The sequence below is a fragment of the Cystoisospora suis genome (assembly GCF_002600585.1).
Source record: "Cystoisospora suis strain Wien I chromosome Unknown contig_810, whole genome shotgun sequence".
NCBI lineage: Eukaryota > Apicomplexa > Conoidasida > Eucoccidiorida > Sarcocystidae > Cystoisospora > Cystoisospora suis.
Window position 1 is genome coordinate 85,965 of NW_027153611.1, and position 27,003 is coordinate 112,967.

At 52.6% G+C, this 27,003-nt stretch overlaps 2 protein-coding genes across 2 annotated transcripts in view; both read right to left on the bottom strand.

Annotated features, from left to right (window-relative positions):
• The window catches only part of CSUI_001948 (abc transporter transmembrane region domain-containing protein), a gene marked incomplete at its 3' end in the record, with an annotated part of 24,385 nt that extends 8,749 nt beyond the window's left edge, over window positions 1–15,636 (bottom strand). The window contains exons 1-22 of the mRNA XM_068062151.1: window positions 15,049–15,636; window positions 13,940–13,983; window positions 13,218–13,290; window positions 12,248–12,340; window positions 11,449–11,556; window positions 10,752–10,853; window positions 10,157–10,307; window positions 9,441–9,605; window positions 8,751–8,858; window positions 7,467–7,615; window positions 6,418–6,495; window positions 5,730–5,868; window positions 5,152–5,230; window positions 4,589–4,670; window positions 4,104–4,292; window positions 3,384–3,458; window positions 2,998–3,168; window positions 2,462–2,641; window positions 1,806–1,857; window positions 1,187–1,334; window positions 750–834; window positions 101–281 (exon numbers count right to left, since the gene is read on the bottom strand). Of these exons, the coding sequence (XP_067925877.1) occupies window positions 101–281; window positions 750–834; window positions 1,187–1,334; window positions 1,806–1,857; window positions 2,462–2,641; window positions 2,998–3,168; window positions 3,384–3,458; window positions 4,104–4,292; window positions 4,589–4,670; window positions 5,152–5,230; window positions 5,730–5,868; window positions 6,418–6,495; window positions 7,467–7,615; window positions 8,751–8,858; window positions 9,441–9,605; window positions 10,157–10,307; window positions 10,752–10,853; window positions 11,449–11,556; window positions 12,248–12,340; window positions 13,218–13,290; window positions 13,940–13,983; window positions 15,049–15,135 (2,539 nt within the window). The remainder of the gene's footprint in view (window positions 1–100; window positions 282–749; window positions 835–1,186; window positions 1,335–1,805; window positions 1,858–2,461; window positions 2,642–2,997; window positions 3,169–3,383; window positions 3,459–4,103; window positions 4,293–4,588; window positions 4,671–5,151; window positions 5,231–5,729; window positions 5,869–6,417; window positions 6,496–7,466; window positions 7,616–8,750; window positions 8,859–9,440; window positions 9,606–10,156; window positions 10,308–10,751; window positions 10,854–11,448; window positions 11,557–12,247; window positions 12,341–13,217; window positions 13,291–13,939; window positions 13,984–15,048) is intronic.
• A 6,881-nt stretch (window positions 15,637–22,517) lies between these two features.
• Window positions 22,518–27,003, bottom strand: part of CSUI_001949 (metal cation zip family protein) — a 10,337-nt gene continuing 5,851 nt past the window's right edge. The window contains exons 2-3 of the mRNA XM_068062152.1: window positions 24,243–27,003; window positions 22,518–23,488 (exon numbers count right to left, since the gene is read on the bottom strand). The exon at window positions 24,243–27,003 is cut by the window's right edge and continues 393 nt beyond it. Of these exons, the coding sequence (XP_067925878.1) occupies window positions 23,148–23,488; window positions 24,243–26,982 (3,081 nt within the window). The 5' untranslated portion in view covers window positions 26,983–27,003 and the 3' untranslated portion in view covers window positions 22,518–23,147. The remainder of the gene's footprint in view (window positions 23,489–24,242) is intronic.

The following is a 27,003-nucleotide window of genomic DNA, read 5'->3' on the forward strand; positions in this document are numbered from 1 at the left end:
ACAGTAGTTACAGCTATTTAACTACTGCCTGGTTGTCTGGCTTGGTTTTATATATTATTACTATTGCAACTGCACAGAGACGGCTCAAGGGTCGACTTACCGACACTGTTGGCGTTATCATCGAAGAAAGCAATATCCTGGTGCATCGTCTGCGTGAATGCCTTCCCGCGCAACTCTGTTGTGACCTTGGAGCCCATATACTCAATACCAACGAACTTGAACCACTCAGAGAAAAACGCGAGAACTCCGATGCCGACGAACCACAAGCTCCATGTTGTTGTCTACGTCAAACCATTCCGACATCATCAGGCATAGCGTCTCACATGGACTAGCGGTCTACACCCGTGAATGAGGTGCTTCTCCTAGTCAACGAAAAAGGAATCTAATGCAAAGAACAGCTACATGATACTGGAGTGTTGATTTTATGTGCGAAGAGGACTTTAAGGTTCTTTTTACCTGTGGAGGGTCACTCGCACTTCCCTCTCAAGTATCTGGTTAACTCAGTTCATGGCACTCAGAAAAGCTTTCAAGATAGATCGAATACAGATAGATAGACCGGCCGATTGAAGAAAAATAGGTCGATCCATTGAAGACAGACAGACAGATCGATGCACTAAAGGTAGATCGACCGATCGATCGATCGATAGGTAACTGCTCCTTATCTACAAGCGTGACCCCTCAGTATGAAGGTATTCTGATCCTGTGTCAATGCGATGTCTTGTGTGTTCTTCGGCCTTCGCCTCGCTTACCTCACGGTCAATTTTATCCGGATCGGGTTCAAAGAAGAGTGCCACAAAGCGCGAAAAGACAACGGAATAGCAGGGAAAGACAATCCTGAACAGAAACAACACAGGCATCCACGCCATAGTACCGGACTCGGCATCACCTACCAGGCTCCATCGAATATGACGGTCTGATTCCACTACAGTCCTTCTATCTAAATAACCACACAGGAGAGGGAACTCAACACACGCCTCAACGGCATTCACTTGGCTGTTTTCAGCGTCTCCGAAATCCTACAGCAAGAACAGGCGTGAGATAGACCGACAGACTGCGATGATGAGGAGGATGAAGCATAGCACTAGAAGCTAGGAGGTATAAAGACCGATTCACCAATTCCCTAGTCAAGATATTTTTCAACAGTGCTCTTCTTTCTTCACGTAGTAAGAACCTCTCCCTCACTCACCCATTTAATGCCGCTGCGAGCGCCGTCAGGAGGAATGCGAATGGATATTTGGTTGCGAGACCGACTATACGACGCCCAGAAACGGACGAGTCCTTCTTTTGTGGTCTCTTCCGTCTTCCACAACAAATCCTTCTACCTTGAGGCTTTTCTGCAACAGGAGCCAATCGCACGCCATACGATTTAGAGTTAAGAAACACGCTCCATCGTAATCCTTTCTACAGTCTACAGTACTTCCAAAAAAGAAAAAGTCGAGATCAACCCATGGCTCGTTAGACTGAATGAGGATGAGATCGAAGTGGAGCAGAAGGCGCATGACAAAATCAGCCTCCAAAGCTCCGGCGGTTTACTTAGATACGAACTGACAAGTGAACGTAGCGCGCTCTACCCGTAAGGCAAGAAGGTAATAGCAGAGTAACGCTTAAGAGCCAGGGGAATTAGAAATGTGAGCGGCGGACAAAGTAAGAACGCCATATCTCTCTGTCTAGCTGCCGAGTACTTCAGTAGTGCTACTAAGCTGTCGCACCCAGCCAGAAGAGCAAGACCATGCGTGACGACGCTTCAACGGAACCCTGCTCATCCGAATTACACGCGGGGGTAAAACATCAGTCCACCTGCTTACCTCCTTCCCGAGACGCGCTTGAAATCCAGGACCTCACGGACTCGTAATGCGACTGCGAAGAATTCAAAAGGATGACAGGCAAAATCAACTGGAATCGTACAAAGCAATACCGGTGGTCCCTCTGGGTCATCAGTAAAGAAAGCTGTCTTGAACTGTCTAAGGCATCTTCTCTCACAGCAGAGACCAGCGGCAGCTGCACGTTTCTGCAATGGGTCGATCACCAGCAATGCACGCAGACATGGGGGGCACGGGCTTTATGCTGACTGCGACTGAGAGAACATCCTCTTCTGATATTTTTTAGTGGCGGCTCCTAAGCCACGCAGTCAGCACTCTAAAGATTCAAAGTCCTTCACGAATGGATGAACAAGAAGGTAGTGCTAGAGGACTCATATCCGTCTCAGAGAATGGGTTGCTATGTGTGACGAGACGGTACGACGACCGCACGCAACATTGGCCGCCCCTGCCCTTCCCCCCGGCAGCTACAGCAGCACCGAGATAGAAAAGTGGGGTGTAAAAAAAGGCGAAGGCAGCGAGAAACAAGTAGTGCGCCACTGCGCAGCACCTTGCTTGCATTGCTACACAGATGCCCTCGGCTATACACTAGATGATGAAAGGACACACGCCACGATGATCGTACTAGCCTGAAAACGACTCACGTCTTCCGACAAACGTCGTCTACTTCTAGCAGGGGTGTGTTCTATCATCCCCTGTCCACCTTCAACGACTTGTGTGGCTGTCTCGGGCTCGTCAGCATCATCGTCATCCTCGTTCGGCTCCTCTTCGTCTTTTGCGGCGCCAACCACCTGCGACTGAACGAGGCTGTAATACAAACCGTTCTGTCACAACACAAACACAGCCAGTCCCTTACTCCTTCCAGACATGCGAAGACAAAGGAACCAACGTCTCCGTCACCAAAGACCAAAGAAAGATATGAAACAGAGAGTCTCTGTGAAGCTACTCAAATCTAAATACACGGAAATCACATTGACTCCAAACCCACATACTGCCGCATTCCTGTAATTAAGCAGCAGTCAGGAAAATCGCAGCAGCAACAGCAGCAGGCAAAAGCAACGCAAACGCCTTCCTCGCAACCAACGCGGTCTTAGCAATAGAGCGTAAGAAGCTGGGGACAGCATCCCAAGTCATAATAAAAGACGGCAGACAGACCGGGACAGAAGCACAAGAGTAGTACCTCATCTTTCATGAGTTCTTCATGCGTTCCCTGTTGAACTACACAAGAGCCAGACCCGTCTGGTTTCTGTCCAAGGACAATGATCAAGTCCGCCCGCTGAACAGTACTTAGACGGTGTGCAATGATGATTGTCGTTATGCCACTTGAAGCAATTAAACTGTCAAGAGCTGCCTGAAGAGCAAAGCACGTACAGCCGGAAACACAACAAACAAAAGCATGCAATCACGGCTTCTGTCGCTGCAAGATATCGAGCTCTGCGCGGCTAGTGTTTATGCTACGCGGTGCCTGCTACGTATCATGACTTAAGCGAACTGCGTACAAAGACACATGAGTATACGGATGACTGAGATGCCGCTCATCCAAATACAGAAGATGACTAAACGCACCTGCACAACGCGCTCTGAGGCGTTATCGAGAGCCGAAGTGGCCTCGTCAAAAATGAGGATATCTGGCTCTCTGACCTGAAAAACGAAGACCGCAGGAGGTCGACAAACGACAGAGAATAATGACGAACGTCGAAATAGACTGGGGGACGAATACAGGTGATACAACGACATCCTGCTGAGACAAAAAAGCCAAAGACAGCGTCATGAACAGGCGCGTCACCCCCCTACATGTCAACACTTCCCCTTCAAGAAGCTTCTCCACGTCCCTTTCAACACTGTGTGTATTCACTTCGGGCTCCGGAAACTAAACCGATAGCGATGGTAGATATCTGCACTTGGTTGAAGAGACTTCGTAGCTGTTCATATGGCAATCTACCTCTAAATGGACTCACAACGCCAACCTAAGGAAGTGCAGTCCTTCCTCAGTTGTACAAAAGGCTCGTTCCAATGCCTTAGGCAGGTCCCCTACCAGTGGACTGGACGGCATCCTCTCAGCAAGCACGAATCAGCAAGAGTAGAGACCCGGACGCAAAAGGCTACTTCGAGACAACCTATGTTCTCACACACTCGCCGAGACGAATCTCGCACGCTACAGACCGGACTTTCTCGAGATCGCTATTGACGATATCGACAATGAAACTGATGTGGCATGACGCACCACACACACTCAGAAACAGAGAAAACGGCTGCTTAATTCTGCGCTGTGACCGAATGACGTACAAGAGCGCGCGCGATAGCAATGCGCTGCTTTTGTCCGCCTGAGAGCTGGCTCCCCATCGCGCCGCAGTCAGTCTCGTATTTGCAAACAAAGTCCGCTATGAAACGGGCGGCATTCGCCTTCTCCGCCGCTGCCTCCACCTGTTCCATGCTGACTTCTTTCTTAGACCCAAGAGCGATATTCTCCTTGACCTGAGTCATCAGAAAGGATGGTTACACGCCGTCCACACTGACACAGGTATCAGAAAAACACTCGATCCCTCCCTCTCTGACTGCAAAGCAATGATAGTCACATCTAGCTTGTCTCAGTCTTTCGTCCAAGGGGTTGTGCAATTCGACATACCCCCGAGGCTCTATCGAAGTTTCCGGATCGTCGGACCACGTTTCGGTGTACCTACAGCCTTCAACTGTAATTCTATCAACGAGTACGGGCCCTCCGCTGCTTGTGTGCTGCTTGTGAGCTAACACGCAGAAGTGTCTTTGCATACCGTTGTCGAGAAGAGCTTCGGCTCCTGGTTCACGACTCCGAGACCTGCCCTGAGTGCGGCAATATTGATGTCCTGTAGAGACCTAATGCAACACGAAAACCGGTGACAGAATCACCCCGTTTGAACCGGAAAGGGCAAGAGACATACAACCACGAAGGCGCCTGGAGAACATGACCACGAACCGGTTTAGACCGAAGAGCGTTGGACTCAAGTATAGAACATATGAATGCAACAGAGACCGCCACGAAGAAGTCGGACTAAGATGAATTCCCCTGTTTTCTTTCTGCAGTGTACACGATCCCGCCTTTCTGCTTCCGTTGTGACAATGACCTAACGAGGTGCTGACAGCACATGATGAGAACAATTCACCTTGGCACTCTGAATGTCTCCTTCGTTTTGAGTGTGCCGAGGATGAGTGGTTCCCGCCCCCACAAGAACTCTGTGACAGGAAACCGTTTTTTGTCGGTGTCGCGTCTTGCGTGGCTGCTATACGTCCTAGAGAGAAGAAAAATACGTACACATCCGTCAGTAGAGACCGAAATGTGTAGACAGTCACGTCTTACCTCGAGCCGATCTTGACGTCTCCTGACAATGGCTCATATTGCCGCTGAAGTAACTGCACGATTGTCGATTTGCCGCAGCCTACCGGGACAGCCACACAACACCAAGGAAGAAGAAGCCCTAGTGGACCACAACTAACTCGACTCCGCAGTCCACGCGGCGGTCACAGCCCAGTGGATCTAGAGAATACGGTAGTCATCACTCACGATATCTCTCTTGAATCAGCCGTGTCGATGCCACGATCAGCTACTGTGGTTGAAGTATCGGAACGTCTGAAACCTCTAACCAAAACGCTTCCTGTGGAAAGCCGAATATCCCTACACGTACTAGGAGCAGGCTGACACGATGGCAAATATGAAAAGAAAGAATGGAATTCCCAACACGAGAAGAGGAGATACTGCCTGCGACAGGAACACCACCCTCGACACCGCGGAGTGACTTGCCCTTCATACGACGTCTAGCAAGATACTAGGTACCCGGGACGTTGATGCTTTCAAAATGATGATCATAAGAACATAGAAAGGAGTACATGAGAAATAGCAGAACATACTGGAGTCACCTACAAGGCAAGAGTGCCTACCGGAGCTGCCGACAAGGGCGACGGTTTTGCCGTTGGGGATGGTCAGGCTCAAATCTCTGAAAATGATTTTGTCTGGACGAGCGGGGTATGCAAAGGTGACATTCTCGTACACAATGTCCCCGCTCAACTTCACGTCTTTCTGAGGGACGGGGCAATGAAAAACAAAGTTCATTCTCAGAAGAGAACACCTGCGGAGTCCTTCAGGTGTTTGGTACACCAGGCTAGTGTCTATATCATTACACAACACACCTGGCAAGCCTTCACTTTGAGAGTTCGAAGTCTATGAAGTTATCAACAGACCGGCGACCTCATAAACCACCACGTCCCCCTTCGTGCCATGCAGGTGCGACACCTGGAGTGTAGGGGGTTGCGTGTCAGGGCTATGGCGCTGTTGCTGCTTTTGCTCCGCTGCATGAAGACCCGGCGAACACTTTTGCTAGGACACCCTCGACGCTTGCAGCGGCAACGACACTCCTTCGGTCACCACGCCACACGGACCGACAAGCAGACGACTCCTCCATACTACACTGCCCCCAAGGAAAGGACAACCCCGCTTAGAACAGTGCTGACGTTAGATCGCAGTGAACTATCCTCCCATTTGTGATAAATGGGCATCTGAGTTGTCAGGTACTGCCATCGCAAAGAGGAGCAGACAACTGTATCGCAGTTGTGCTCACTGGGGACTCACAGCGCCAGAAGAGTCGAAAGGGTCGATTCGGGATGTGCGAGTAATGACTTCTAGCAGATCCGATGCGGCTTCAGTCGCCTGTATACCGACAGTACGATGCATCGCGAAAGCGACACGTGCCACACAGCTGCAACGAAGTGAGAGAGGTCTTCGCGATCTACTACGACTGTTGGCCAGGTCCCGCTATCTTACACGAGACAGTTGCTGTTGATTTACGGACTTTCCCAATGCTCTCCGGCCATCCCGACCCCCCCCCCTGGCACATCAAGAAGCGCTGCTTGTCGCTGTAGTCCAGCGCACAGTAGAGCTAGCTCTTCTCGAAAAAGAGAGAGGTTTTCGGTATGCATCAAGCCTAGTGCTTCTAGGATACATGCACGAAGTTCTGTGTGACCACCAGCGTTGGATCCTGCTATTACTACAAGACCGAGTGCTCTGTGTCTCGCGTCCTTGCACATACTCCGTACTGCCGGAGGCTGCAAGCCTTTCGACCTGTCCCAGGCTTAGGTCTTCGGCAGCTACAGCCGGCTAGAATAAAGGCAACCACCACCTCGCACTAGAGGCGACAGCGACTAGCATTACTGAAACGCAAACGGAGTAAGTCTATCAAGATCGAGGTGGTAACAGATCCGGTCAACCATCTCAAACACGGCGAAAACAAGCATACCACATCGACAGTGGACTGCGACAGCGTGTGACGGCTGACAGACGATAGCCTTGCGTGTTCTTCTATACAAGGTACCATGGGGCAACCTAAACTATAATGATAACGGCTGCATGCACGTCTCCTGTCAGGTTTGAGAACACCTCGACTGTACCATCTAGTATGCAGCAGTGTGTCATTTGTCCCCGCCAACTAGGTGACGTCTAACTCAGCCGGGTTCAGTCTATAGCACCAGTTGAAAACAGACAGGACGTCCGTTCAGCCCCACCCCCCTCGCCACAGAGAGAAAACTGTCAGGAACTCAGAACAGCTTATAGCGGCACTCACTTCCGCCCCGTCACTACCGACCAGCAGGAAGACCGTAGTGGCTACCTTTGCGTCAACCTACCGCAAGATAGGAACCTAAGGACGGAACTATCTGTCCCATAGAGAAAGCGGCAATCATGATCCAAATCAGCACCATAACTGCATCGCCACCTTGGAACGACTGCTTGGGTAGATCTGCGGGAAAAGGAGTCCCCGGCGGTGGAAGAGTGCCTGAGGGGCGAGAGGGCACCGCATACATACAGACGAGGCTGGTTCCGGAGCCGATCTAAGGTGCAGACCAACCGCAATCGCATTCCCCCTCGATGGAGAAAGTTTGGTAAGTAGACTTGAAGACTTGAAAGGACTAGATGAAAGAATGACAGAATGTAGTACTATCTGTACCGAGGAACTGCAAACTACTGGAAGTTCCGTAATGATGAAGAAAAGCATTCTTTTAACATATAGATGAGCAAGAAGTCCCGTGAGGAGTCCCAGGGAAGCTCCCATCACAGTGACACGCTAGCTAAGACAGAGAAAAGACCCCACGAGGGAGTGCCCACGGCCGTACTTACGAAAGACCGCGGCTGTATCTTGTATCACGACAAAAACGGTATGATACCTCCAACAATACACCGGGACACTGCAGCCATAGGAAGCAACAGAAACCGTATGGCTGTAGCGAGTAAAAGAAGACTGTAAAGGCCGTCCAGACAAGCCGACTCCCTCGGATGTCAAACGGAGATACTCTGCGTGTATCTGATGGCGAAAAACCTAAGCAGCAGCTTCATCGCATATACAGACGACTCACATGCATCGCTTTACACGGAGAACGCCGAAGACATAAGAACCTTTTGATCGTGACGCAAAATGAGCTAAAGGGAATATACTCGCTTTCATTCACAGCACACGTCAATTATAGATACTCGAGAAAAGGCTTTCTCTACCCGACCAATACCTGAGCACGAAGTTCCCGCGCAGAAGTTTTGAACGCACATATTGCTAGAGAGGAGTGACGATGCTTGCGAAAGCTCATACAGACACACGTATCTATCTATACACCCATCCATATGTGAAGACGACCCCTCTGGGACAAGTCGCGAGGGCAACGCAGGTACCTGAGAGCGGGCGTAATCCAAACACCTGCTGAATCATACCCCACACCTGATGTGAGCCTCACTCCATCAGAAACACGAGACTGACTGCCCCTCGGCCTTTGCTCAACAGAACGTTAACGCTAGCAAGACATGGGGGTTCCATCTTGTTGACATCCCCTGACACTACACTGCCCCTTCTTCCCCCTTGGAAAGGAAAAAAAAAACGGGAAACAGACGTATTTCTTATCATCTACAGGTTTGCAAGGACGCACCTCCTAGAGCCGCGAGCATCTCACGGAAGCTGTCGGCCACGAGACCACCGCCGTACCAAAAACCGAGAGCGTACATAAAGAAAACACATGCCATCATAGAGCCCATAGCTGCAGACACACACGTCGAGGGGAAAGAACACAGTCGGCGCAGCAGCTGAATGCGATGCTGATTTCCTTGCTTGACCGCCTACCATCGCAACCCATCCCTGCCTGTCGTTCACATCAGACCTCTACGGTCACTTCTATGTACGTCCGATTCGTTCAATATCTACTATATATTCTGATCATCTTAGGTATGCTTTCGTGAAACAATTTAGATCATAGGCACATGCAAACTACTCTTAAACACGCCGCTCGTCTCTTAAAATTCAAGAAGGCATGAGAAAAGCTGACGCATACAGAGGCAAGTAACACCCAGAAAAGAACTGAGCGTTGAAAAGCAAAGCCCACACACGAGAGGGGTTACAGCGTGCGAGCGGAGCCTGGCCCGAGCAAACACGCATACAAGAGATGCGATGAGGTACATACATCCATATATGTACGTCGTACATACATACGGCTGGTGGACATCAAAACGTGGCGGGCGAAAACGTACAGGAAGGTCCGAGGCTACTGACGCCGAGCCGGCGTTTGTCATCGTGACCACCACACAACAGGACAGCGGTCTAGTTCTGTGTAAGGCTCTCTTACCTGCTCCCGTGAGAAAGCCTCCTTTGATCGCTGTTTTCTGAGCCTGCTGTAAGTTATCAGTATATGCTTGCGCCATGTACCCCTCTCCTCCAAGAGACACAATCGTGCGCACGTTCGCGAGAGCCTCTTCGGCGACGCTGCCGGCCTGCTTGTAGGCGTCGAGAGCTGCACGGCAAAAAAGATATACCAAACAGCATGAGCCGAGCAGAAACCACGTGTACGTACACCACGCGCGCCGTGACCCAACCGACGTTCTCGGCAAAGTGAAAATACCCTTTAGAAACAACTAAAACGCGTCCAGGAGTATAGACACGATAGGAGGAAATGAAGGCGCAGCAAAGGAGGGGGGGGCAAGACAAGCAATTCATCACCGTTCACAAGGTGAAATTCTCGGGAGTGTCACAAAGAGCAATATTAACAGCCCGAACAGCCGTATCTCCTTCTCATACAAGGGCTTCCTTTGCGACAGCGCACACCCTCCGAGTTACAGTACAGATAGGTCAGCTCGTCTATGTGCGCGTGCATTTCAAAGTGACTACGCGAGTACAGTGCTCGACACCTACGGCCAGGTATAGCGGGCAACAAGAGCCAACAAGATGTGTGCCGACTTCAGCAGGTATCTGACGACGAGAGGTCCCAGCTAGGTCATCATGAAGAACATCCCGGCGGGCACATCCTCAGGCGCGCATCAACCAAAAGCGCCACTTGACACTCACCTCGCCTCTGCGTCGCTCGAAGAGACCATGCGAGGAATGCGGCCGCCAGGACAATCAAGGGAATCATAGACACGCTGACTAGACTCATCTTCCAGCTCTTTGTGAAGGCCAGAACGAAACTAGCAACAACTGTCGTCAGGAATTGAAGCCCCTGGACGGACAAAACAACGGAAGTGGAGTAGCACGTCAGTTCCCAGCCGGGAACCATCGAAACAGACCGTGGAACAATTGTTTCTCTACGACATATACGCCACTTGGGAGGCTAACAGCGCCGACAAGAACGCGGAGCAGGTACTTACAACACGTCGATCCGAGATGCAGTAGTAGTGCACCACACTCTCACTGCCTCTCTGCTACACCACCTCGGTTACTCAACATTGAAACGATACATAGGACCCAGCACACACTTCATACATCTCTCTCCCGTGAGCCAGCCAATGCGCAACGCCGCCTCATACAAGATGAGCCATACGAATGAAGATGTCATCAAGCAAAGGGAGAAGCATGTCTAGGATATCGCACTCTCCTCTGGGCTTGTAGCAGTGAGACAGGTAACGAATCGAGGAGGAACTAAGCGGGGCAGCTCCGTTCTCACCGTAGCTAATTTGATGCCGACACCAAACCGGATTAAAGAGGAGTTCGAGTCTAGCCGAGAGGCCAACGTCCCTGGATCGTTTTTATCGAACCAGCCTTGCTCCTGTCGACACAAAATGGCCACCGAGACCACTAGACGGACGAACATAAGGCGCACTAATGGATTGTCCTCAGAACGGGTCTGCGGATACCCACTAGTGTGGGTCATCGTGAAAGGCGGCCGCCGTGCAACCCCAACGGAAGCGTTGCGTACACGAGATGACCGGCCTGGAAACTGTACTCTCAGGAAAGAACGCGCACTAGAGCAAACACATTCATGCTGGTATAGATCGGGCAGCCGACTTCATGTGTCCAGGCCACCCCCACCGCCAGTCGACGACTACTGCCATTCGCTACTTCCTAGCTTGCGCGTTACGACACTATCAGTCACACTGCTATCACCTCGGCACAGCGCCGCGGGAGGCCTCACTAGTCGTGTCCTTGGTTGCTACCACACAAGTAGACAGCTAAACCCCTGTCCGCAGAGATAGTGAGTTCCGCAAATGTCGTTGAGGAGCCAAGCGAAGCGAACACGACAAAGGCCGAGCGACTTCAAACCCGTTACCATCTCCCCTTCTAGCGACCAGCAAAGAAAAGAAGTTACCACGTCTACCTGCAGCAGAGTTGGACAGAGACCGCCAAGTCTTTGACCCACTCACCTGCCGCATGACTGCCGTGAAAAAATGGAGCTTGAACTTGCTCGCTTGACGATCAGACAGATACTCAAACGACGATGTTGCTGCCCATCCGAGGAATAGCATTGAAATCTGAGTGAAGAAATACTCACATCCTTCGGCCATCGTCCACCGCCGACTACGACATGTTGATATATATGATGTACCAGCGTCATACACACACTCACCACACACCACCTATAATCAACGGCACTTCTAGTGTGTCAGAGTGTTGTATGGACCTACAGCAAGCCAGCGTCGCCGTTGAAAACTCGTTTACGCAAATGATAAGTTCGGGAACAGTAGTCGTGAAAGAAATTCAGTAGGAGAGACTGTCGCCTCCCGGCCTGAATAGAGAACAAGCCTTGAAGGCTCCGCGTACCACCGATTCTCTTTACAGAAAGTGAAAAGCTAGCCTGCTAGCGTCGTCAACCTAACCAAGGGAATACAAGGGACAGACGCGGCCAAACTGTTCTGAACCCGGGCCTTGTAGATATGGATATTTATATATAGCTATCACGGTGAACTATTGATTTCAGTTTCCATGGCTTTGAACATTCAGCTAGCTAGTCCTGCATGGGCTCCACACACCCGCTCAAGCCAGTTTGAAACAGGTGCAACGTGCAGCAGAAGTACCCCACGGCCCTTAGCGTATCATTCATACGTAAGCAACGTCCCTCCTAAGAAACGGGAACCCCGTGACAAAGCACCGACCATTCCAAACAACGAGTTGTAAGTGTTAGGAAAGACAATGCATGTCCACCCTAAGGCACGGCATGCTCACCCCCAAGTATAGCATCAGTCTTGCATACGGTCCCATGTTAACAGTTGTGTTTAGCTCATTGAGCAGGTCCCCGAAGACGTTGATGAAAAGAGGCTGAAAAATCAACGGGTCCGCACAAACGTCAAATATGAGCAGCACAGTCGTACCACACTTGCTTGGCTCGGCCAATAGATTTGCACCGCTCTCAATTCTAAAAGGCCCTGCCGCTGACGCAACACAAGGGAAAAATCGACTCTATCCTTCCTCCCGTCTTCGCGCGTAATCACCGATCAGCACTGGCACTTTAGCGTGTATTCGTAGAGAACGTGCATGCTTGAAAACGTTTCCCCGATAGTAGGGAGGGAAAAGGTAGATAATACGTGTCAGGCCCTAGAACTCTGGAAGTGAAACAACAGACTGTTGCACTGAGCGGGCCCCAAGAAAGAATGTCCGCCTGTTGGTAGGCGGAACCCATCATGCCATCTGCTCGGAAAAGCGCTTTGCTTCTTGCAACCCGAGAAAGCTTCACTGTGGCCGATGAGTGTGGATTACACGCTACCTCTGCGGGCACGTTCTCTAGGAGGCCAGTTGGTTCATCGGTCTCCCTTGAAGAATAGAGAAGCAATCGCGATACTGACACGAGACCGGTATGCATGCAACATGATGTATCGTGAGGGTGACCACTGTTCGAAAGTGACGTGGCACCCATCAAAAACACAGGGTGCTTCTACGCTCTGTACCGCAGCACCGCCGATGCACAGTCTCTGCTGCCGGAAGAAACAACAAATCATCTCGCACGCCCCATGATCCTTTTCTACAGCCACGGAAGCTTCCGCGCAGTCCCGTTGGGGCCCTCACAACTCGGACTTCCATACAGTTTGCACTACGTAGAGACTACCGGCAAGTCCTCCTAAATAATAAAAAGGTTGAACGAAGGCGCGCGTCACATAGAAGGGCCAACGATGAGTCCCTGCCTGAGAAGGCTACTTACCATCATGGCTCCAGCGCCCAGGGCAAATATGGAGCCGAATATAAGGACGCATATTTCCGCGCCCGAAACAAAGCTGCAAGGGCGAAGAAATCGCATCGAAATAACGTAATTTACAAAAGGGATTCTTAAAGTCTCGAGTGTCCCCACATCCACAGAGGCAACACCTCATCACTAGAGAACGGTAGAAGCTGCCGTAAAAGACGATGCACAGGAGCGCACTTTGATGGAAAGGATCACAGCGCGCTTCCCGGGGAAGTCGGGCAATGTATACTTCCACGGACTCTCTTCCGAACCTTATGATGCGTCCAGGAACAACTCCCTGGGTCCTTTCGCCGGAGACTTGTTCCATGGAGACGAGAGAAACAGTTCATCCACTGTCGCCACGGTGAAATCCACATCATATCTGGTAAGCGATTCCTGGACCCTGAGATCTACTGAATATTCGGGGGGGAGGGAGGGGGCCATCAACACCAACTGCATCCCGCTTGAGCATTACAACAACGGGTATGAGGCGACTAAAGTGAACCGTCATCTGGCCATCTATACCAGGTCGCAGTGCGAGACTCTCTCTGGATGCTAAACATGGGCGGCTACGGACTCAAGAAGGAACACTAAGACGTGAATTTAAGAGGATGGACTTGATCCCTTGCCGAACAACCTAGACTACCGAAAGCAATTGAACAAGACAGAAACATCCTTCTTGTCAGAAGAAACACACTCACTGAAAGGGCGCGAGCAGGTTGCGACGCCTTCGAACGCCATTCTTCTGAAGAAAGAAAAGAAAAAAGGCACAACGCATTCCGCCGTCGGCGGAGCCATCATCCACGAAGGGGGATGGGGGGACGCGTCTGGTGGTCATAATCTGACATGTTGATACACGAATCACTTCAACTGCAAGTCCCTACACTCCGGCTGATGAAGAGGGCCACGCTTACGCCAAAGAGGCCAACAGTCACCACCTTTCACTGTGCAGCAGACGTGAGGGGACTCAACCGAAGCTCCTCACTAAATTGTGTCACACAGCATGAAAATCTGGTCCTTCGACAGGCACGTGCGGTGTGTTTAAGGAGCAAAATCACGAGAGCGAGGCGAGTACCGAGCTAAACACTCGGGAGCAACGGACACCCTTTCACACAAAGGTACGATGGAACTACGAAGACCTCGTGAAGTAGTGAAGACTACTCGGCATGAGCAGCTGGGTCCTTGTACTGGTGTGATGCCTTCACTTCTGTCCGGGGTCGTCCCCCTCTCCAGCCTTTTCGAGTGGCCTGTCTGACGTGTTACTCGGGCTGAAGGGTGGAAACGAGAGCCTACAAGGAGAAGAAAACTCCGAAGGTATTGATCAAACCGCGTGTCGCAGCCCTTCAGTAAGCAAAATCTGAACTACGCTGCTGCAGGGAAACTGCTGCTTGACGCCCTGACTATCTGCTCTATGTGTAGTTGTTGCCTTTGCTCTGGCACGGCCCGCCATGAAGTACCCCTCAGCGCGAAAGCGCGGGACCCCGCGTCTCAGCATTTCGGCATCCAGACGGCTACCCATATTCGAGTACTCGCAACGAATTGCTTGAAGCGATGCTACCGGGAGAGGGCAGGAGCATGAACTGTCCACTGGAGAATCTGATGCAAGCGTACGGTGGATTGACCCTGTCAGTCGAAAATCGCCTCGTCAGAAAGCGGGCTCAGAGGTTGCGCTTAGCTTAGGAGAGCGATAGCCTCCGACAAAGTCCGGTAACAGGAAAAAAACTGAGGCACCTCTCTGTCCAGCACCCGTGCGCTCTGCCTCCCGCAGCCACTCAAAACCACCGGCAGTGTCTCCTCTTGACGTCCTCACCTGGCTCTCTGGAGAGGCGTTCCCCGCAGCGTTCTCAAATAGAGGCTGCGAGTCTGCCTCGCCTGCAGCAGGGGCGCCGCCGGCCATTTTGAACAGATTGGAGTTCACCGGGAGCACAGAAAAAAAGCAGGCGCCTCACGCGGGACAACTGATTGAGCACGACTGCCGAGATCAGCCGCCCTACACTTAGAGTCTTGGAGCGCGCGACACGAGGGGGCCGCTCCAAGAAACCCCGAGGAAGAATAAGGCTCCGCCACGGTACAGTCACTAGTGACGGTCTTATCAGTGGGCGATGCCTAGTGGCAAGATCCGAAAAAAAAAAAAGTGTCTAACCAAAAAACGAACGACGGAACTGCAGTGCTAGGGTGGCACCCCCTAGTGACCCGGCAGCGCAGGACGCCCCAGAGACCCACACAGAGAAGCAGATGACGTCTCCGAAGAGTGAAGTCAGCCTGGTACCACCTCGTCTATAAAGAAGACGAAGGGAACCTTACAAAAAAATACCAATGAGCCCCAAGGAGAGGGCTTAGAAAGAGAGCGGGCATGCCCGGCGACCGAGAAATCGAAGTCCACCCACCACAATTACCCACATGCACGCCGAGCGGCCGACAGATGTCCCACGAGCGAGACGTCGCGCGTACAAGCCCAGAAATGAGAGCTGTCTGAAGAGCAAGCAAAGTAGACGGTTACACGGTAGGCTTGAAGATGCCGAGTTAAGACCCCTCGCCGGCACGTGCATGATCTCATAGTAAGCCGTGAGTTCACAGGAGTCTGCGGGGCAGCGGGAAGACCGGACAGGGCATTTCCCGAGCTACAAAGTTCAAGAAAGTTCTCGAATGAATTGGAGTGGGGAAAGCGACCTGGGTCAGGACTCCGACTTTGTCTTCTTTCTAGCCTCAGCAGCCGTGCGCCCGGTAACCGCGGCCACCCGCAAATGTGGCAGAAAGACCAGGATGGACAGCCGGGCCTCTAACCGCTCTAGGCGGGAAAGGGCCCTGGCCCGGTATGTACACGGACAGGAGTAAGCAGCACGAGCGTGCTCACATTCCCCTTTTCAACGGCCAAGCCGGCTACACATCAGAACCTCTCGGTGCCTGCAGGTGCTGGGGAAGGATTTCACACCTCGATCTTATAAGCAAGACATCTCTCGTGTCGCAAGGCCACTCCGGCAAGACTGCCTGTCGCAGATGACTTGCTATCTCCGCCGCAGCTCCTCCCCCTTTTCCCTGCCGCTGTGGCTTCTTAGTGACTGAGGGGACAGGCCTCTTGGATACGCATGTTGGCCAGAAGAGTCCGATACTGTGTGAAAGTAGCTGGGGGGGCTCTTTTTGAGAAGATCAGAGAATGCGACTTCCCGACGCTTGTAACGTGCGTGCTTCCTGATGAACGGTTCCCTGACGGCCGTGGTCAGGTACTTTACGGATGGTGACAAGCTAAGCCGCGGCTGGGTCTTCGAAGACAATTGACTTTGCTTTTCACTGTTGGAGGATGTGATAGCTCTTAAGAATCTCGCGCAGTCCCGAGAGGCAGGGAAGCCTAAAGCCGAGAACCAGGGCAAAGTCTTGATGCTCGAGATGGTACCCTGCTGCACGTGCTGAACGTTTCTGGAGACTTCTCCCAACAGGAGACTGACAATGTCCCGCAATGAAGCGGCCACTCCGCTGGTGGGATGACATTGAAGAGCACATCCCAACAACGAAATTTCAAAAGGAGAAAATGTAGATCCTCTCCGTACTACGAGCATACAAGGCAAGGCGAAAGAGCGAGGTAAGAACACGGAACCAAGGTAAATAGATCCTTTCTTTCCAGCCAGACGCTGCACTAGGCACGGTCGAGCCCTATAACGGTTACGCGAGACGTTCAAGGTCGGTGGGTTCGCGACCTCAAAGTGCAGGAGCGTTTCATCCTTGAATGAGACGTATGTCATCGCTGGTTCGGCTGTCCGGGCACCGGAGACCGAAATGGATCTTGTCGCCACGACCGTAGACGCCAACCCAGCAATCGTCCTTAGGTAAGAAAATTCTTGAACTCTCCGGCATCCCCCTTTTCCTCGTTGTCGACAACCCACATGAGCACGCTACTTGAAAGATAGCCGAGCAAACGACCCGCAAGAAGAAGCAAGCCGTGATGCTCCATAAGAGCGTGGTTGATCTTGGATAACCCAGATCGACCGTCCAGTGTCGATGGATGTAGCTGGGTTTACGCGCAGTTCAGGTTTAACGTGAAACTTCTGAAAACCTACCTCGGGATCTGCAGCTCCCCTGGAGAGCAGGTCCGGCCATATTTGCATAGCTTTGGTCTGCATCTCTGTGCAGTAAACCGGACTGTCGAAGGCGACAGATGTGTTCACCGCCAGCAGGTGATGAGACGATGAGAACAGCACTGAGGTGGCACAACGTTGTCGCCCTCCGGTGGCCGAGGCCTGCCTTCGACTGCTAGGGTCCCGTCGGGGTTCCCCGTCTTCAGCTGTGTGCCTCCTACAGTCGCAGAAGTTCCGGAAGCCTCGCGACCGTCTCTGTACTGAGCCGAGGCCCCGCCCCCGGACACATCTGCAGTGCCACCTACGAAACCACAGCAGAACTCTATCCTGTGCGAGTCTGAAGTCGAGACCGAGGCTCCCCTACAAAATCTTCCTTTATCCTTGACATTGACATGGCGTCTTCTTGGGCAGAGGTAACGTGCAAAACAGAGTCAGAATTAAGTGTGTGGACGGGTCCCCCTTTCTGAGAGGGAGGCCAGCCATGTTCCGGACAAACAGCATGGTGATGGAAACTTTTGTTTGGCAGGCAGAGAGACGTGCTGGTGTGTCGAGTGAAAAAGCAAGCACAAGAAGGGGGAATTGTGGTGTGAAGGCCGTCTCCCAACCCCCGTACAAAGAACCCTAGACGCGTTCCAGTAAGCGCCAGTACCTCGGGGACCCCTGCACAGAAAGGGTACGCTGATGGACCCCCTGACACGAAGGGCGCCAAAAGATCATCCAAGGCGGCTTTTTCCCACGGTAGCCCGCGCACTGCGACTGCAGTGGCACTTCGTTGAATGCCGTTCTGCAGCACCCCCGGAGGACACGAGATGACTCTTGGTGTCCTCCGGACAGAAGATGACTCTAGGAAAGTCTACGGTTGGCAGTTGCCAGGAAGGCTGAGTCACGGGGTAGAATGAGAAGTCAATACACACTTCGTACAGGGTTGAAGAATCACTGGAAGATGAGACGACAAATCGGGCTCCACGCATCGGCCATCTCTTCACATATCCTCGGTATCTCACCGGGTTCTCTATCATGCAAGTAACCTTCCCCCCCCGGTAGCCCGACAGAGGGCCAGATACACTAGTACCGCATCTCTCCGCTGTAGTCGGCTTTCTTTCGTCCCTGCCTCCGTACATCGACTCGTTCCTGTACGGAAAAAAAAAAAAACGGCAGGACCAATTCCACTAGCCACCAGCCTTCGCTGGAGATTCTAGTGCAGGTTTGTACGACCTGCACGGGGAGACATCTTCTGCCACGCCGGCTTCACCATCTGTGCAGGTCGGAGAAATTCTGGGGAAAGTTCGGGAGAGACCCGTAAGGAGGCAGCTGGGGGTTGCTCGCGTACTGAACTGAGTTTTTCATTTCCTCTTCCATACTGTTGCCATTTCCTGAGGGATGTCGCGGCAACATAGAACTGCCCTCTCGCTGTCTACCAAAGCCGCTAAAGAAGGCGTAGTTCAGGGCGGCAGGCTCGGGGGCCTCTCGACTTTCATAACCCTGTCCTCCGTCCCGGGCCGTCTGTGCTTGAACGCCACGGCGACGCTGGTGCCTTGAGCTGCGCTGAAGCGTTCGTTGTCTGAAATGGCCTCCTGGGGCTGCCGGCACTTTTTGGCCAACAGGAAACCCTAGCTTTCGTCTGCTGAACGCCACGGTGGGTGGAAGTTCAGCTTTCGAAAACGCACTCGGCGGCACGGAGACGGCCCGGAGGCGTGTCCCTACAGCCACCTCCTGAGAGCCTGCCGCCGGACTCGGGCTGCCGGTGCATGGCAGCTCCAGCCCAATGGCAACTCTCCAGTACAAAACAAAGCAGGTCAGCGTATGGAGCGAAGCCATGTTGCAAGTTGCACAGCAGAGAGGCACCGCACACTGTGGACGCAAACGCGGCACCCTGTTTCTAGAGAAGCGCCGGAACACCTTCCCAGGCTAGCGCGACCCGGGCGAGAGTAAGTAAACCAGCAGGAGGTTCTTTTGCTTTTCGAACACCCGAAACACTAACTGCGACCTGCCTCACAGAAAAACCCAAACAGCTGCAGAAGAGTCAGCCTGCTTATTCAATCCTTTCGAAAAGTACCAGGGACCGGTGCCTCGCAGCTGCTCTCACCCGCCCCTAGTCTATGGCTGCAGAACTTGGATCTGGCATCAGCAGATGCAAGCTCGGCGCGAGGGTCACCGAAGGGGCTGCTACCGGCGCATCGTCGCTGAAGCGCCGTGTAGCGCTGGAAGGGACAGCGGTGTAGCGCGTTCTTGAGATGAAAGCCCGGTGTATCAGTCTCCGGGTAGCCACAGGGCCGGGAAGGACCCAGAATTGTACCCGCCGGTTACAACCTGTGTTCGGCGGATAGATGCGGCACTTGGCTTGTCCGTCCAGAATCTGGCGGTATCCAGTCAGCTCGGCCTCTCGCCGTTAGGCGCTCCCTTGACTATCGGGCGTCCCCCGTGAAATGATGAAGCAGAGCCTGGACCACGAGGCCTTGCTCTCGCACAAAAAGCAGCCTTTCTGGGAGAGGGTCCGGGTCACCTGGTGCCCTTTTCCGGGAGTCGGAGTCGACGAAGCCGGGACGGGGACTCAGAGGCGAGGTGTCGCGAAATTCGTAAACACACATCGCTAGAAAAAAGTTCACTCGAACCAGCGGAGGTCAGAGCAGTACTAGCAGGTTCCCGGCTCGGAATAACGCAAGGTAGGCCAGCCGGGTGAGGCGTTCGACTGGCACAAGCAGCCACCCAATTCTTGCCCCGTCCCCTCGGTGAGTACCACTGCCAGCCTCGCTAGATCGCGTACTACTCCAAGGAGGGTCTGTCTGATGTGGCTGCTGTATGCGAGGATATCAATCGCAAGCCAGTCTTCGAAGAATACTGGCTTTCCTGCTCCCCGAGCACGACGGTGTAACTGGACACCCCGACAAGAGTGCAGCGGGAACACGTCTGCCTGATTGCTAGTTCTTGGGACTGCCAGCTCCCTCAGAAGTTATCCCCTCGGGACGTGCGGAAGCCAACAGCGTCCCCGCTTGCCGGCAAGAGGCCGCGACAAGTGAAAAAGTGACCAGGATTCCTCCCGATGTGTGAGACAAAATGAAGTGACTTCAGCATCTGCTGTCTGATTCTCCTTCCTAGCGGCGTCATTAGTAAACAAAGGCGCAGCTGGCCAGCAAAACAAAGTCCGCCTCAGCATGCCCACCGCGCCCTTGCCCTCTTCTCGGAACTGTGTAGGTAAAGCCGGATCCCTGCACGCCAGCTGCTAAGGCCCGCACTACCGCGGCACCACCGCAGCTATAGTGCGAGACTGTTGTCAGTACTGATGTTGCTTTCGACGCCGTGCTATTACGCGCGATGTGATGGAGCTAATGTAACTTCGTTTCATCGTAATGCGTGCGCGTAAGCTTGCAGTGTCGGTGCCGGGCTGCGTCCTGTGAAGTCCACATGTTTGCCAGAGGCTCGTCTGAGTAGAGAGTCCGCTCTTTGGTGGGCCGACACCCGCACAGCGTTCAGGCCGTAACCCGGGATCTGGCACCCGGGGTCGTTGCGAACTCGCGCCACAGGCACTCCACGACAAGAACAAACAAGAAGGCAAACTGAGTCCACGCAGCCGAGATTGGCGCGGTGGGCTGGGGTCGTCGCCGCCAGAAGAGAGAAAGGATGTTATAGGGCGCGACCCTGGAGATGGGCGTTCTGTCGGTTTCACCTAAAAACATCATCAGTGCTTCTCTGATATACGTCCCAAAACCAAACAGGATAAAAAGTCCGTATACCTCCACAGTGACAACGAAACCATGTGACGGGCTTCTGCCGAGGGTGTGGTTCGTTGCCCTCGCCGCCGGAAGATTAAGTTTCAGGTTTTCTGGTTGTGCATATGCTCATCTGCTATTGGAGTGGCGAGGGCCGAGATTCGTTTTCTTGCGAACAGAATACTGCGCGTTGGCGCCCCGGGTGACAATGCTGACGCCAAGCTCGATTCTTTCCCCTGCCTTCTGTCACAAGGCAAGGACTGCGTCCCGCGCTTGGCGCGTGTCCGGAACGTAGTGTAGCCGGTGGAGTCCTGCGGAAAGCTCTCGTTATCTTCTCGCAAGCACGCCACCATGCTGATATGTGAGAGGACGCAGATCATTTGGTATCTCAAGGAGAAGAGCTTGCTCGTAGTACCTGTGAAGCTCGGGCCCGGTTTCCGTACAGCTTCCCCCGCGAAACAGTACAGGTGTACCTGAAAAGATGGGGTCTGCTCCAGTGGCGTATCGGATATAAGACATCTCTGGTAGGCAGGTTTTCTGCTAGGGCACTTTCAGCACTTGGGCAGAGGTTGCACCGTGAGAAGACAACTGGCATGACGTTGCAGCCACAGGCACCCGCGTCCTCGGACCCGGTCTCCGGCTGTGGCTGACCACCCTTGGCATACGGATCGCAAGCCAGCGCGTTCGCACCTCGGCCTGTCCAGGTACCACCCTGAGAAGTTGAGTACGCAAAATCTGACTAAGCTGGTGTCTTCTCTTCACTACAGCTCTCCTAGCGACTTGCAACTAGGAGGCAGGTGAATCATGGCAAGCTCGTTAACCGCAGTTCATTTCCGTGTGCGATTGCCACACTTGCCCCTGAGCGGAATCGTCTCCTCCAGCTGTCGGGCACGAGATGTGTACTTGACCATTCCGCAAATAGCTATGAGGCGTCAGCACTAAGCGCAGGCGAGCGATATGGCGGTAAGGCTGTCAGCTGGGCCGACAGCGTTGCCGCCATCACCGCAACTGTAATTCCAACCGTGAGGTGCACAGTCCTTGAGCGCTCCCCGGCTCGAATATTTCCCTTGCCGAGCGCACTGACGCCGAGCTCACTGGGCGCGGCAAGTGAACCAGATGTGTCCAGTTTCGCTCAAACACCATGACGGCGTAGCCCCTGCATGATGATACTGCAGCCTCTCCAAGATAACACAGGAAACAAGTGGACAATTCGTGTGAGGGAGGTGCACTGCTCAATTCCGATTCAACTCTACTCACCAGGCCATCTTGACAAAAGGAAACCTTCACCTCCGGCCCGCTACAGTGTGGCCCTGGTATGATCTACTACGACACAAAGTAGCCTTGGTTCTATGAATGTGAAACCGGTACTTAAGGTACATGAATACAGGGAGGTGGCCCCGGCCACGTTACTGTACGAGGTATTCTCCGAGGTGCAGCCCTCAGGATCAGAAGTAGACCGTTATAACAAGAACAGCAGCGAAAGCGGACAGTCTCGGGGTTTGAAAAACGAGCCCACACCTGGCGCTCGCTGTTCGAAAGATCGATCGGTACTGCGGGTGTCACCTGCGGAACGAGGCCGCGAATTTTTAGAGAACACCACACGAGTAGCGCTGGAGCTCGTGTGCTTCCGTCACTATGAGGAGGGTCTCAGTGATCTCTGCTACGCTACGCCGGGTGTATCACCGCAAGGACTTTAAACTTCGCCGGCCCACGCTGATTTAGAGCTGGCGTCCAGGAGCTTTCTTGCGCTCACAGTGCCGGAGTCTCTTGCTCCCCTGTTTTTTTTGGCTTTTAAGTTGCTACAGAAACATCGGAGTTGCTTCACGTGAGGCCTTCTCCTTCAGGCGGAAAAATACGTGTGAAGTTCCTCACATGCTCCAGCTGCGCAGCCATTGTACAGCTCTACTCTGCGTTGTCCTGGGGGGAAGGTGGACCCAGCAGGAGACAAAAAGGTTTCTTTCCTACGCTTATGAGATGCAATCCACAAAACTACGCTGACGACAATGGGATAGGAACAAGCTTCCGGAGCTCTGAACGAACTGAAGGGGAGTAAGTGCTTGTGAATGTCATGTTATCTAGTACTTAATCCTTCCCCTTCGAGGGCTCGCAAGGAAAAACAAAAACAAAATTGATCAAGCCAGGAGGATCATGACAAAAGCTCCCACACAGACAGCGGCTACAACTGACAGCAACGAAGCTTTGCCTTCTGATCGACAGCGCATGAGCTGGGGCGCAATGCATTCAAGAAGTGAGACATGAAGAAAAGTCCCCGATCCGACGCCGGTTAACAATCCAGGAATGAGAGGAAGAAGAGATGACGCAGACGCCGTTGCTGATGAAGCAGCTACTGATCGAGCGACTGAGGTATTTCCCTGCGTGAGATAGGTCGCGACAATCCCCAGAAGCACCCCGGCAGGTGTCATGCCCGCAAAAAGCGTCATCTGCCAGATGAATGTCCGTACCCGAGTCTGAGCTGTGTTTGCAGCGACACAAACAAAGAAACCAACGAGGTGGTCTGCGCGTGACAAGAGATACTTGCACTGTAGACACACGAGGCGAAACATTCACAGCAGTCTTTAAAACCATGTCAAGAAACCACAGCAACAGTTTAGACGGAGAAGGGATCTTTCTCTTCTACCCTTGTCCTGCGCTCTTCGTATGCACACTTGTTTAGAGTCATGTATACGAGGCGGCGATTAAGACGAAAGAAAAAACAAGACTGAATCCCCCACTCTGGGGGAGACATACACTAGAGACGCATGAAGCAGATATCACCCAACAACAGCACCTGGCAGCACCTGCTGTGACTTCCTTCAGGACAGAAGCGCTACGGGGGTGGCATAGCCAGACATATCTCCGTGAACACCGAGAGGAGTGTCGAAGAAGAGGGACCGGAAGAAGTGTCTGCAGCTCTGACTAGCCAGAACAAGACGACGAGCCATCTAGTGCAGTGGATACACTACGACCAGAAGAATGCATGTACACTTCCGCCCTGGAGCAGCCGGGTCGTTGTACCGTCTAGATTGTAGCTAGTCTAGACACACCCTTTGCACACTGGCAACAGTCTGTCCTCACATGTCTACCTACTTGGTGACATTTCAGCTGTCTGAATGTCTCCTGGAAACTTAGGCTGCCTGTTTCGGTGCTGGAAACCCAGCAAGATCGCCTAGTCCCGGAGCTGCGACATAACAATCAGCGAAGCTAGGAGAAAGATATCTCTAGCATACCTTGAAGAAGTGACGATCCGAGGGCGAAGCTCTCTAGTGCTTTATGGACGAGAACAGCAAAGGCGACCAACTGAGGATTGAGGGTCGTGCCTAGGGTCACTCCCTCCATGAGTGAATGAAAAGACAAAGCCAACATAAGAGCGCTTGAAACAAGGAGATCCCTGGCTTTTCCTCCTGGACGCGAACCCCTGTTTCTTTCATGTTCCAGTTCATCTGCGATGCTTGCGCTACTGCTACTACTTCCATACGGTGGCAGGAGCTTTGTTCCGTCATGGCCAGAGCTACACCGTCCGCAACTGGTCGCCAGTTGATTACTGCACAGGTTCCGACATTCATTCTTTACGGTGTACATACACCCAGTCGCTGCTGCTCCTCCAGGTGATGCCGTGGGTATGAATCGTCTCCCAGCCCCTCCACCGGGTGCGGCTGAGAAGATAGCAAGTCTCTCGCTCGATCTTGCGTCCCGGTCTGGCCGTCCTTCTCCACTGCTCTTCTCCTCTTCTGAGAGAGGACAACTATGCACTGAAGGCATGAAAAAGATTCCCCCCTCATGTTCGTGACCTGGCAGAAGATGCGCTCCCTGTCCGGGAGTCGAACAGAGCGATGCGCAGGGAGGAGAAGCAAAGGCTAACAGGGGATACGCTAAGGAAGCTGGATCTGTCATGACGCATGAGCTCTTAGTGTTTTTCTCTCCCCCTAAGTTCTCCTTCCCAGTAGGAGATGATCCCATCCCAATGCCCGTGCTCATAGCGTGATTATTTATGTCTCCATCTGATGTCTCGTGTCCGCCTTTTTGACTCTCGCAGGAAAGCACTCTTTCACCCAGCTGATCCGCTGATCGACTGTAGCCCATCGCCGGAAAGAATCTCCTTGTCGCTGTCTTCGTCTCGACTCTCTCCACATGCTGCGCCATATGTGCTCCACATTCAAAATTAGCTGTAACAGCACCCCCGCGTTTCCTACATGGGTGGGATACCTCTTTGGTACCTGTATCTTTCCCAACTACAGCATAAACTTCACTCTCTGCCTTTTCATCTTCTGAGAGAAGTCGATAAGGACAAGTGGCAACAAACTCGGCGCCTCCGACATGAGATCCGCAGCATGCAGAAAGGGGAGATCCCGATAAACCTTGTCTCTTCCCTCGCTGATGAGTTCTCTCTTCTTCTGGGTCCCCGACATGCCTCCGACGACCACCTCCTTCCCATCTTAAAACTGTCAAATAGGAAGCTTGAGAAGGGTTTTCATGATCGGTACACAGACAGCACTGACATGCGTTCTTCCCTGCTCCTAGTCTCATACCACACTGCGCAGTGGCAGAGGGGGCGCAACTAAGCTGAGCAGCGGCGCTCAAAGCACATCCTGCGGTGTATGCACTCCGACTACTGTGAGACTTGCGATATGACCGTGAAGCTCCTTGGCTCTCATCCCCGCTGCTGCTGCTACTACTACTCATGCTCCTACTGAAGATCGACATTCCCCCTTTCTCTTGTGTACGACCTTCAGCAAACGGAGGAGAAGGCAATGTGTGATACGAACTCCCCAGAGATTTGAAGACAGTTTGTGCGGATGGAAGGTCTAGGTGATGAGGATGAGAATGGGGTGGAAGACCATGCGTGACCCCTCCTGCACCAGAGACGCCGCCTCCGACAAGAGACTTGGCGGAGGCAACCGCTTGTGAAGAGAAACGAGTATGACATGAAGAAGCAGTACGTCTAGAGAAATGACTGCTCACATCAGAGAGAGACGCAGTCTTGGACGATGGGGCTGAACCACATGAGTGGATAATTTTACTCGATGGATTACAGGCTTCCTGACTGCCTGTCATTCCTTCCTCTTCTTGTTTTTCATCTGTCTCGTCTTTCTTGTTTGCGTCGTCTTTCTCGACCTCACCTCCTGTCTTTTCTCTTTCCTGTTTTCCTCGGACATTCTTACATGTCCTATCATCACTAGAGTCTCCGCTCTCAACGCCTCCCCCGTCGTCACCTTCCCCTTCACCTTCTTTCTTGTCTTTTTCTCCAGCCTGCCAGCCTCTCTTCAGAGAGCCACACGCTGTAAACGCCTGATGCAGCGCCGATGTCGGAGATGACAGCCCACCAGATAAGTGTTTTCGTGCGGCTCTGCTCTTCACTTCCTTTGGTTGACCACTTGGCTCGCTTTCTGAACTCTCTCGAGCTTCGACCTCTAATTCATCTTCACTAGAAAACAATATAAGGGTCTCAGTATCGCTGACTTTCTCTCTTTGAATTCCATGAGACGAAGCTTTACCCGAGTGACGTAAGCAACTTTTCGATGTGCGGACCGTCAAAACCGTTTCCGGTGTATGCACAGAGACACCATCTTCCCCTAAGTGTAATGTTCGAGCATCCCCATGCACATGCGTTAGAACATGCTCATGTGTATGTGTGTGCGTATGAGGTGCATGAGAATGCTCTGCTTCAGCAAGAGCTTCAAGCCCCATGACTAACAAAACACCACAGAGACAGCATAGAGATGCAATAGGGTAGGGCCGTGGAGGAGCATTCGGAGATGCTGACTCGTCCCTATCTTCTCGCCTTTCATCATCTTTCTCTGCTTTCTCTTCATCTTCTTCACTCGCCTGATCTTCCTTTTGTCCCCTCATGTGACCTGCAGAGTCATCTTCATTTTGACCACTCCATCCTCCCTTTCTCTGTTGCTCATCATCGGACCCCCAACCCGGCACTGAGAGAACGTCAGCTTCAGAGGTGCGCAAATCATGCATCCCTACAAAGCCGCCTCTTCT